General features: G+C 43.8%; 1 protein-coding gene across 3 annotated transcripts in view; it reads left to right on the top strand.

The window, feature by feature from the left end:
- Sh3kbp1 (SH3 domain containing kinase binding protein 1) overlaps nt 1-12,390 on the top strand; it is a 336,253-nt gene that overhangs the window by 279,257 nt on the left and 44,606 nt on the right. For all 3 annotated transcript variants that reach the window (XM_038316361.1, XM_038316363.1, XM_038316362.1), the window contains one exon: nt 784-943. In XM_038316361.1, coding sequence (XP_038172289.1) covers nt 784-943 — 160 coding nt within the window. The remainder of the gene's footprint in view (nt 1-783; nt 944-12,390) is intronic.

Here is a 12,390-nt window from a genome sequence, read left to right on the forward strand (position 1 = left end):
ATGTTTCATGTCTGTGCTTGCCAGTGAGACACTGGTGTTATTAGGAATTGCATACAAATAAATACAGGAATTTTACCTGTCCTTCCATGGGCCACACACACAGAAGTTCAGTCTTCATTAGTAAGGTTATAGGTTCTTGCTTTTTGCATTATACACAAGGATACACAAGGCAAGGCTAGTTGGGGGATGGGAAAATTGAAGCTGTCATTGAACACCACTCAGTTTGACTACTTACTAGATCTGGATTTGAATTCATTCTGATAGCTCCTTGACTCCAAAAGTGGAGTCTAAAATCTGAGAAGACCCCCTTCCAAGTTCAAAATCTGCACAAAGGTCCCTGAACAAGCTCGTCCCTGAATAGTTTCCTCCCTTATTGGCTGATGATCTTAGTGTTTAATCAGGCTCGTTCTTTCTGTACACCCAGCAAAAGATCGTGTGGGCCATATGGTAAAACCCATCCGCTAGCTATTGAGCATCACTTGGATGCCAGCCCTGCGCAGGCTCTTAGGGAAATGTTTGAGCCAGGCTTTAACGGGTGAGTAGGAGCTGGCTTAGGGTCAGTGGCTGAAGGACTAGCACCAGCAAGAGCACGGGAAGAGGGGGACAGGGAATTCTGGCTTTTCCTAAGTTGACTGTGAGTAAATGGTACTCTTTGCTATCAGAAATGGTATCGATGTGCTTTCTTGTTGAAGCAGGGAATAAGCAATCTGCATCTCAATGTTGCCACTGACGTGAGGTCTATTTGTTTTCTTCACACTTGCTTCATCAAACAATGACTTAAAGAAAGACCAGAGAGAGAGCCAAAACTGGATTTACAGAAGCCTTCTGTTCCTGCCATCCCACCTAAAAAGCCTCGGCCACCTAAGACCAATTCTCTGAACAGACCTGGTGCATTGCCCCCAAGAAGACCTGAGCGACCAGTGGGCCCACTGACACACACCAGGTACTGCCATACTGCCATGTTCTCACCAAGGCGGGTGGGCATTGGATGAACGCAGGGAGCAGGGAAGAAACGGGAATCAAGCTTTGTCGAAAGATTCCAGCCACTTCTTACTGGCGAGGATGTGCTTGCAAGGTGTCGGAGAACACAGTGTGGGCTTCGGGCTCAGTAGGTGGGAACTGGGGGCATATCATGTAGACCCTGCTCATAGCAGGGCATTTTCCTGGCATTTGTTAGGACAAGCCAACTGCCTTGCAGGCTGGAGATGCAGGTGGTATACTCTCCTTCATCCCCTAGGTAACTGGCCTTTGTACACCTCACTGAAGTTATGTCTCCTAATCCTCTACCTATTCTGTGGTTCCTCAGGCTGTGCCCTGGGCTCTCTCTACTCGTTACTACACAACTGATGTGGAACGCATGACAGATTTCCTGGGGTATGTGTCTCTGAGCTCTAAGACCCCCAGAGACATGCCTGTGATCACTGGCAAGCTCATCATGTCGCTGGCTATCCGAGACATGTGTTAGTAATATGAAATCAGAGTCGGTACCGTGCATTCCAGAACCACATAGACAAGAGACTCTTGAATTCTCTCCACTGGTTCTTACCTAGAACTTTCTACTGTTGCATCCATGCATAATACACGTTGGTGTAGTACATCAAAGCAAGTTGGTGGCCTTCAGATCCTCATCTATCTCTGCCAACACACTGAAGTCTGTTCTTGTTAGCTGTTCGCATGGTAAGCACAGTGTGCAGCTTCTGAGTTCCTGTGTTGAAAACAGGCAGGCAGTCCTTCAGGCTTGAATCTTAGCCTACCTCATAGGTTGCTCTGTGAGTTGCTGTCTTTCTAACCTACCTTTCACCATCTGTAAATTGAGGGTGATACTGAAATTCGCCTAGATATAATATTCAGCTATGTAGCACATGCTGATAAAGTATTTTCCTTGTCAACTGTTAAGCCGTGTAAGCTGCAGTAAGACAATAGTGTTTACTTGCATTTCAAAAAAAAGTGTGGTAGAGCCCACATAACGTGCAGTTTAACATCTTAACAATTTTAAGTGCATGGTTTGAATTAAGTATATTCGCATCATTGTGCAGTCATTCCCAGAACATCCCCCCTTGCATAACTGTACCTCTATACCCATTAAAGAGCGACTCTCCACTGCCATCTCCCTATAGCCCCAGAAGCCATTATTCTATTCCCTGTCTCTATGATTTTGACCCCTAGGTACCTTATATGAGCAGAATCCAAGCGCATGGCTGTTTTCACTTTGCATGACGTCCTTCCTCAGTGCTCATCTGTGTTGTCAAGTGACCCATTTACTTACAATAACAAGAGCACCAAATGCCCCGCCCCCCGCAACACTGGCCAAATACAGAGACACTTCATGGTCTAGATGGCTGAGAGCTAGCAGAAAGCCGGCAACAGTGTTGGGTGCTGGCATGTCTGTGTATGGGAGGCTGTCTGCCCAGCCGAGCATAGGGCTGTGGGTATTTCCAGAGCATATGAGTTAACATTCTGTAGGTGTTGTACCAGGGTTCAATCGAACCACTGCCTCTGTGAAATGGCCCTTGTGAGAATGAATTGGATCATAACCTCCAATGTGCTGGTCAGGTCCCTATGTGACATACCCCTCTCTTCTGATAGGTAGTAAAGAGCTCTTTGCACGTGATGAGGCCACTTGGAAGCCCCAGTAACTTGAGCAACAGCCACATCAGTGGTATGCTCATCCCAGAAGCTAACACACCAGGAGGAAAAGGTTATATAAACACAGGTGCTTCTGGAGAGAATCTGAGCTATACAAACAGAGAGAAGATGTAGAGCAGGAAACATCATCCATCACTTTATAGCTGGCAAAAGGGCAGCCAAGGCCACATGCTGCCAAATCCCGATGGTCTTCAGGGATTACACACATCTCAATAAACTTAATAGCATGTTCTATTGCTAACATAAACATGTTCCCGCTGATTTTTATAATGATCTAATCAAAAGAGAAGTGGTGTTCTCACTGCTACCTCCTTGTCTCTGATAGCTACCCTTGACCCTGTGGCTATGGGACAAGTGCAGCTTTGCAAGACAGAGGAAGCTTGTCATCCCTGCTGAGCTTGCAGGCCCAAGAGGTCGCGTTCACTTCCTGCCTCTGCCTAGCTCTTCCCAGCCTCCAGTTCTCAAATCCACTTGTGAGTTAGGAAGGCAGGATACCAAGGAGGATGTCCATAAGGAGCATCTGTGTATATAAAGTACTGGGAAACATACATTTTTACCATTGCTGTGCCATCAGAATAACCTGTGAAAAGACAGAGATTCTCTAACCCCTACTCACCCTGTGGCTGCTCAGCCCCTAAGGCTTTGCACTACTGTGCAAGGGGGTGGGGAGATGGAGGAAAAGCCCCAGGTTCTGGCATAGCCCATTGGAAGGAGGCTATTGGCTTCCCTGACTCAGTGGCTCTCAGGCTTGAGCAAACTCCAGAATCACATATACAATGCAGATTAGTGGGCCCCATCCCATGGTTGTGACTCAGTAGACCTGTAATAGATTTGGGAATCTGCATTTTGTTTTGGGGCTTTGTTTTAATTTTTTTTTTTTTTGAGACAGAGTCTCTTGTGGCTCAGGCTGCCCTTAAACATGCTGTGGATTTAAGGATGATGTTGAACTTCTAACCCTCTTAACCTATATCTTCCTAGTGCTGGGATCACAGGCATGTGCCACCATACCTGGCTTATGTGGTGCTGGGAATCGAACCCAGAGCTTTGTGAATGCTAGGCAATTATATTACCAACTAAACTATGTAGTGATGGGAGCAGCGGGCTGCATTCCTGCCCTGCTCCCATGGCTCCCGACTAGCTTTACCCGAAATAACAACACACAAATTGTATTCTTTTAAATACTGCCTGGCCCATTATTTTCAGCCTCTTACTCACATCTTGACTAACCCATATCTAATAATCTGTGTAGCACCACAAAGTGGTTTCTTACCGGCAAAGATTCAGCATGTCTGAACGGCTGGCTCCATCGCATCTCTCTCCCTGAGCAGAGGCATGGCAGTCTGTCTAACTTAGGAGAGGCGTAGCATCTGACTGAGCTATCTACCTCACTTCCTTTTTCCTGTTCTATCTACTCCACCCATGATGGAGGACTCCCATTGGCTAATAAAGAAACTGCCTGGCCCATTTGATTGGCCAGCCCTTAGGTGGGTGGAATAGACAGAACAGGAAGAAGGAAGTGAGGTAGATGGCTCAGTCAGATGCTATGCCTCTCCTAAGTTAGACAGACCACCGTGCCTCTCCTCAGAGAGAAGCCAGACGCGATGAAGCTCCAGCCCAAGGTGGACATACGCTAGAATCTACCTGGTAAGGCACCACTTTGTGGTGCTACACAGATTATTAGATATGGGTTAGTCAAGATGTGAGTAAGAGGCTGAAACTAATGAGCCAGGCAGTATTTAAAAGAATACAGTTTCCATGTAATTATTTCAGGTAAAGCTAACCAAGAGGGAGCCGGGCGGGACGAAAAGCAGGCCTGCCCGCTGAGCTCCACACTACAGAATGGCGCCAACGTGGATAACTGAATCCACAGAAAACCTGAGAAAGCTTGGGAAAGAATAGAGCAAAGCATGGCTTCTTGGTAGCAGCAATTTCTCGGGTCTGAACGTGTATTTTTCGGTTTTCAGCCATAGCAAGAAAAAAAAAAAGCTGTGCTGTTTTAAAATGCCGGCTTTCTGGGCCGTCCTGCCAGGGCAAACTCTGACTCTTTCAAGCAGGCAGTCTTGACTATGGAGCTTTTGATTATTGTTTGACATTGTTGCAGCTTGCTTGCTGGCAGGGACCTTGAACCGCCACAGAGTTGTGGTGATAAACAAGGCTACAGCCAGTACCTCTGCCAGAGGCTGGAAAGCTAAGAAATGGGCTGGATCCAGCCGCCAAAGTCATGGCTTTAATCCTACCTATAATGCTTGGTAAATTAAAGACCCGTGTGGTCAGAAAAAGAGAGATATACAGTAAAGAGAGATTCAAAGACAAAGAAAACCTCTAAATGGTTTACAGTGAGTTAAAAATACATGTAGGCTAAAAGTTAAAGTTCTTACAGTTTAAAAAAGAGAAAGACAGAAAGAAAAAGGAAGTAGTTTGTTGTGGTACACACCTTTAATCCCAACACTTGGGAGGCAGAGGTAGATTGACCTCTGACTTCAAGGTGTGGCAGGACACACCTTTAATCCGAATGCTTGGGAGGCAGATACAGAAAGATCTCTGTGAGTTCAAGGTGTGGTAGCATACACCTTTAATCCCAGCACGTGGGAAGCAGGGGCAAGTAGACCTCTGAGTTCAAGGACAGCCTGGTCTATAGAGTTATTCCAGGACAAAGATATACAGAGAACCTGTCTCAAAAAGTAAAAGTAAAAAATAAACAAAATAGAGGTTAAAATAAAGCCTCATAAAGATGGAAAATACACAGAGAATCTTGATACTGTATGCTATTATGCTCTCTTTGAATTGTTTGAATGCTGAGGAAGGAGCAACAGCTGCTAAAAGATATTTGCTTATAAATGCTGCTGAACTAATCCAACATAGATATTTTGAAAATACCTTGACTTCAGAATTTGGATCTAAGGATATGATACTTTGGAAAAGAGATTCTTCTTTTGTTTTTACAGAAAATGAGACCGTATGGATTGCTTCTATCCCAATATGGTATGATAAACCACGCCCTCCTGAAAGGTTGCTGTGAACACCTTCAGAAAATTACTTCACCCAACTGATGACTGAGATGAACCTGGCACACAGGTTAAACCATGAAATATCTGATTAACAGTGTCCCCATTCAGCAGGAAGCAGTTTGGAGAGAAATTACTGCACCCATGTTCCCAAATATTGTTTATAAATGTTCTTTTACATTTAAAGGGGGATATGATATAGATATGATATAGATATGAATAATTTGCATTGATATGGATTTTGCTTTAGTGATTTAAATTTAAGGTCAATTTTGTTATATGTATTTCTGATCTTGATTAAGGTATTGTGATTGTGTAGTTCATTTAAAAATGTAATGTATAATTAGGAAATATAGGTTGTTAATGAATAATCATTGATAATAGCTAAGCTTGTAGTCATGTTAGTTAGATTTTCTAGATATATAGAGATATATTTCAGTTAGATAGGCATACTTCATATCTTCCAAAGACTACAGAATATTGCATTTTAAATGTTTTAATAACTTAGGACTTTTCATGACAATGAGACACATCTGCTCCTAGCAGCACCAGCTACTTCAAGAGGAAGATGGGCATCGAAGAGGCTCCTTATGGAGTTTGATAGCCATTTGGGCAAGAAACTGCCCTTGCCTGGACTGATGCATAGACTGGACACAAAGAACCCGCAGAGAGAGGACTGCTGAACTTGCCTAAATGTGAGATGATCTTTTGGGGTTCCTGATTCAAGAGTCTGCGAGACATTCTGAAGGACACAGCAGACAGTGACTGAACTGCCTTCAAAATTTCCTGCTGCATAGAAATGTCTGCTGGATACTTATGGGCCTGTAGGCCGAAGATGGATGCCCCAATAGTACAAAAGAAGTTTGGGTGACTGTCCAGGTAGCGAGATGTCTCTGTCATTTCTAGAGTTCGGAAGTTGCTTATTTCTTGTTTACTTAGGTAATATTATATCCTTCTGGAGTCTTTGATGGAGTTGAAGAATAGATAGATAGTTATAGTTTGATAACTGTTTTGTTATATGTAATTTTACTATGTTAAAGTTAAAGCCTTTCTTTTTTTGTTTAAACAGAAAAAGGGGAAATGATGGAGGACTCCCATTGGCTAATAAACTGCCTGGCCCATTTGATTGGCCAGCCCTTAGGTGGGTGGAGTAGACAGAACAGGAAGAAGGAAGTGAGGTAGATGGCTCAGTCAGATGCTATGCCTCTCCTAAGTTAGACAGACCGCCGTGTCTCTTAGGGAGAGAGATGTGATGAAGCCAGCTGCCAGGTCAGAAGTGCTGAATATTTCCCGGTAAGACACCGCTCATGGTGTTACACAGATTATTAGATATGGGTTAAAGCAAGAGATGTGAGAATTAGCTAATAAGAGGTGGAACTGATGGGCCAGGCAGTATTTAAAAGAATACAGTTTGTGTGTAATTATTTTGGGGCATAGGGCGGCGGGAAGCCGGCCCACAGCTCCTCACTACACACCCACCTAAGGGCTGGCCAAGGCAGTTTCTTTATTAAAACAGAAGACCCTCCCACATCATTTCCCCTTTTTCTGTTTAAACAAAAAAGAAGGCTTTAACTTTAACATAGCAAAATTACATATAACAAAACAGTTATCAAGTAAGAATTATAGTTACAATATTTATATCTACTTTATCTTTTATCATAACTAAGGAAAACTATAGCTATCTATCTATTCTTCAACTCCATCAAAGACTCCAGAAGGATATAATATTACCTAAGTAAACAAGAAATAAGCAACTTCCAAACTCTAGAAATGACAGAGACATCTCGCTGCCTGAACGGTCACCCAAAGTTCTTTTGTACTGTTGGGGCATCCATCTTTGGCCTACAGGCCCATAGTATCCAGCAGACTTTTCCATGAAGCAGGAAATTTCAAAGACAGTTCAGTCAGTATCTGCTGTGTCCTGCAGAATGTCTTACAGACTCTTTCATGAATCAGGAATCCCAAAGAATCATTTCACCTTTAGGCAAGTTCAGCAGTCCTCTCTCTATGGGTTCTCTGTGTCCAGTTTATGCAACAGTCCAGGCAAGAGCAGTTTCTTGCCCAAATGGCTATCAAACTCCATAAGGAGCCTCTTCGATGCCCATCTTCCTCTTGAAGTAGCTGGTGCTGCCAGGAGCAGACATGTCTCACTGTCATGAACAGTCCTAAGTTATTAAAACATTCAAAATGCGATATTCTGTAGTCTTTGAAAGATATGAAGAATGCCTATTTAACTTAAACATATCTCTATATATCTAGAAAATCTAACATGACTATAAGCTTTACTATTATCGATGACTATCCATTAGCAACCTATATTTCCTAATTATACATTACATTCTTAAAATGAACTATTTTTCAATCATAATACCTTAATCAAGATCAGAAATACATATACATATAACAAAATTGACCGTAAATTTATATCAATAGAGTAAAATTTATACCAATGTAAATTATTCATATCTATATCATTTCCCCCTTTAAATGTAAAAGAACATTTATAAACAATATTTGGGAACATGGGTGTAGTTATTTCTCTCCAAACTGCTTCCTGCTGAATGGGGACGCTGTTAATCAGATCTTTCATGGTATAACCTGTGTGCCAGGTTCATCTCAGTCATCAGTTGAGCGAAGTAATTTTCTGAAGGTGTTCACAGCAACTTTTCAGAAGGGCGTGGTCTGTCATACCATATTGGGATAAAAGCAATCCATAGGGTCTCATCCTCTGTGAAAACAAAAGAATCTCTTTTCCAAAGTATCATATCCTTAGATCCAAATTCTGAAGTCAAAGTATTTTCAAAATATCTATGTTGGATTAGTTCAGCAGCATTTATAAACAAATATCTTTTAGCAGCTGTTGCTTCTTCCTCAGCATTCAAACAATTCAAAGAGAGCATAATAGTATACAGTATCAAGATTCTCTGTGTATTTTCCATCTTTGTGCAGCTTTATTTTAACCTCTATTTCATTTATTTTTACTTTTATTTTTTGAGACAGGTTCCCTGTATATCTCTGTCCTGGAATAACTCTTTAGACAAGGCTGACCTTGAACTCACAGAGATCCACTCTCTCTGCTTCCCAAGTGCTGGGATTAAAGGTGTATGCTACAACACCTAGAACTCAGAGATCTGACTGTCTCATATCCCTAATACTGGACTTTGCATTTCTAATAGTTCCCAGGTACTGCTACTGCTGCTGATGGTGGAGTCTACACCCCAGAACCTCTGGTTTAGGTTCTTCCAAGTTGTTGTTGGTCCTTTCCTATCCTCCTCTGACCACCTCCCATGCACCTGCTGACACAGCCTGATCCCTGTGCTGCCAATCAGCATGTCCTCCTCTGGAATCATTCTAGTTTCTCTCACTATTGCTCTCTTCTCCAAATGCCTGACACCTCATGTTCGGCATGGTGCTGGGGCCGATACTGTGCCACTTGGGATGCACCCAGCCCCGGACTCCTTTACAGGATTTAGAGCAGATCAAGAGTGTGTGTTTTGTCATTGCCACATGCCTTACGGTGTTGAGCATATGGTAGTGGCTCATTTAACAAACACTTGTTGAATGTCATAGTTCCTTAAGTGGGGGTGCCAGTACTTAGATTTTATTCCATTTGCCTCTTCTGTGTTCCTTCCCAGCCTCTATACAAGCTCTTCAGCATGTGTTCCTTACATTCAGAGTAGCTTAGTATGTCATGGATTTTAAGAGGCAAAAAAAAAAAAAGAAAATCTCAGTGCCCCTCGGTACCTAATGCACATTATACTGCTTGCTGAGCAGTTATATTAGAAAAGTGTGTCATATCTTAGTTTGCGAAGTTATTTCATCCTGCCAAATCATTTGTGGTAGGAGTGTGCCAACTGTATGGAAGCAGTCTGTGCCAGTGTCCCTCTGCAGAAAGGGCACTGTGTGCTTCATGAAACAAATCTCCGCCAAGATTTACCTGACCAGATGGCCGGCAGGCTAACAGACAGATGATTAAGCCAAAGGACACACAGTTCTCACTGGCAGGTCTTGCTGGAGAAGGAGGTATTCCAGCTTCAGCTGCTATGTCCAGGCTGGAACTCTCCAGCAGCCAACAAGCTGCTGCCATGTGGCCCTAGCAGGAGAGCTTTCCTTCTCTTTGAACAGGAAGAAGTATCTTTAAGGAAAGGGATCTCTGTGGAAGAAGAGCAGAGTCTGTGTTTACATGCGCACGCTCAACAAAAAGCGCACCAAGGGCCCACTGTGTGCCAGGCACTGTTCTGGATCTTAGGGAGGGTGGGGCTCGTGTTCCTGTTCAGTTCTCAGGCATTCTATTCAGGGACATCAAAAAGACACAAGAAGGGCACCAGCAAAAAAGTTCATGTCCAGTCTAAGCAAGTTGAAGCGCCCTGTAAGGATGTGACAGTGCCTAGTGTCTTCCTCAGGTCTTTCCTCAGTGCTGGTAAGAAGGCTCCTCTGATTTCTAGAAAGCGCATATGTAATTTTAATATGAAAAACGACTTCAAAAACTGCTACTGGGCTTAACTTTAAAATGGTGCCAAGTGCAGTAGTGGCTCACGTATCACTCTAGCACTTGGGAAGCAGAAGCAGGAGCATCACAAGTTTCAGGCCAGTCAGGACTATGTAGTGAGACCCTAAATTAAAGAAGGGGGATGCCAAAGAAACAAAACAAATTGAGTGATGATGGGAAATTTCTATAGGACACAAGTGTCTTCTCAATTTCTGGGCCTCGGTTATTATTTCATGGTGCATTGAATTGACTCTGCTCACCCTGTGCAACCCACCCAATAACAGAGGTGCTGGCGACCCAATGAACATTCTGTCTACCCTGTTTTGATGCCTGAACATAAATAGATCTTAGTTAGCATGCACAGGTGTGTGTGTGTGTTGTGGGGTTATATGTTTAATAGTTTCTATTACCGACTTAATAAAAATCTATTCAGAAGCATCTGTGAGAAGAGAGCCTAACGCTTTGCAGAAGGGCCCAAAAGTAAAAAGAAGAAAGTAAGGACATGATGAAGAAAAGCAAATTGACATGGGCTCTACAAATTGCCTTTCATAAAAGACAGAAAACCAGAAACCTGAGGAGCAGAGCAGGTGCTTGCCGTCAAAGGAAGGGAGGTAGAAGCAAGCCGGCTAGATGTTAGACAGAAACAGGTTTGTCAATCCTCAGCAACCCAGCCACCCTAAGTCATAATTGGTTTTCTTTTTCTTCTAAAGAATGAGGAAGCTAGAGAAGGACTTTTGCTCTCAGGAGAGAGAGGGTGGGAGGGAGGGGGGGAGAGACACTGATTTACCTGCAACCTGCTGCGAGCTCGTGTGCTCCGCATGAAAGGAACAGGTATATCCTAAGGCATAGGTAACAGACGTGGGGTCTCCATGAAAGGGAGGGAGGCACAGCTAGTAGGTGTTAGGGGAAGTCAGGCAAGCTAGGGTGAAGTGGGGCAAGTTGAGAGCTGAACGGGGAGTACAGGAGTCTGTGCTGCTTGACTGTTACGGAGAGGAACCTGTCCACAGTCCACAGCGTGCAAGGCATCGGGGGAAGGAAAAGGCACTGTTGGAAATGGATCACCCAGGTGGCCATCCTGGGGAGAGGCTTAAGAGGTTAATGAAAGAAGAGGGGGTAGGCTAGGGTTCTGTAAGCTAGTGTTCTCCCAGATGGATAGATAGCGCTGTGTTCTGGGGCTTGATGAGTCTGTGATAAATACTTAAAAGTTAGCAGACAGTGTAGACTCCAGAGGATAGGACTTCTGAAAGATGGTGAGAGGTATGATCTTGATCCTGCAATATCAGGACTTGGAGACATAACCTTCAGGCTCTATTATCTGGCAGAGCGAAGTTAATAGCCTCTATTCTGGATTGTGGCTGAGAGTGTGAGGTCTATGCAGGCCATTCAGTGAGGAGGTGATGGATGTAGGGGCATTGATTACTGACCTCAGACTCTCAGAGGATGCTATCCTTTGGCTTGGGATGTGAAAGACGTGATGCTAGAACCTGGGCGTCGGGCTGTGAGCAGAACATCTGCTCACCTCCCAAATCTGTGTTACTTTGTTGCTGTGGACAAACACCTGGAGAAAACAGGAAGAGGGGAAGAACTTATTTTGGCTCATGGCCTGGTAGGGTTATTCCATGTTGTTTGGTGCAATGTGCTTAGGTAGAACATTGTGTCAGCAGGAGTGTGGGGGCAGAGAGCTGTTTACCTCATAGTGGGCAAGAAGCAGAAAGACATGAGGGGGCTGAGAATAAGAATAACCTTCAAAGACACACCTTCAGTGACCCATTTCAGCTAGGTAGGCTCCATCTTCTAATGTGACCACAGCATGCCCAAAATAGCAGTACCAGGTAGGAGGACCAAGTGTTCAACGCATGAGCCTGCGGGGCACATGTTGTACTCAAGTCGTAACACTATCCTGTGAAGGACTAGAGGCTCTGCTGAGAGGATTGGAGCTAGCACAGGATACGGAATGCAGTGGAATTGCATTCCCCCCACTTAGAGTGATTGCAAGAGCCCTGGATCTGAGAGAAATAGGAGCAATGAGTGATTGATGGGCTTGGAGGCGAAGATTAAGTAAGTACTACTGTTCTCTAAGCACTTAGTTACATGTAACTTAGTTCTATCTCTTGAGACCGACTTACCAGCATAGAAGTTATGTTTTTGTCAGACCGACTACGGCATCCTGGTTGTTTATGCACCTAGATTACAACTCAGCAGGAAATAAGCCCCTAGGTACTGATTGGTATGGGGTATATAGTCCCTGTG

This window comes from Arvicola amphibius, chromosome X (assembly GCF_903992535.2).
Source record: "Arvicola amphibius chromosome X, mArvAmp1.2, whole genome shotgun sequence".
Taxonomy (NCBI): domain Eukaryota; kingdom Metazoa; phylum Chordata; class Mammalia; order Rodentia; family Cricetidae; genus Arvicola; species Arvicola amphibius.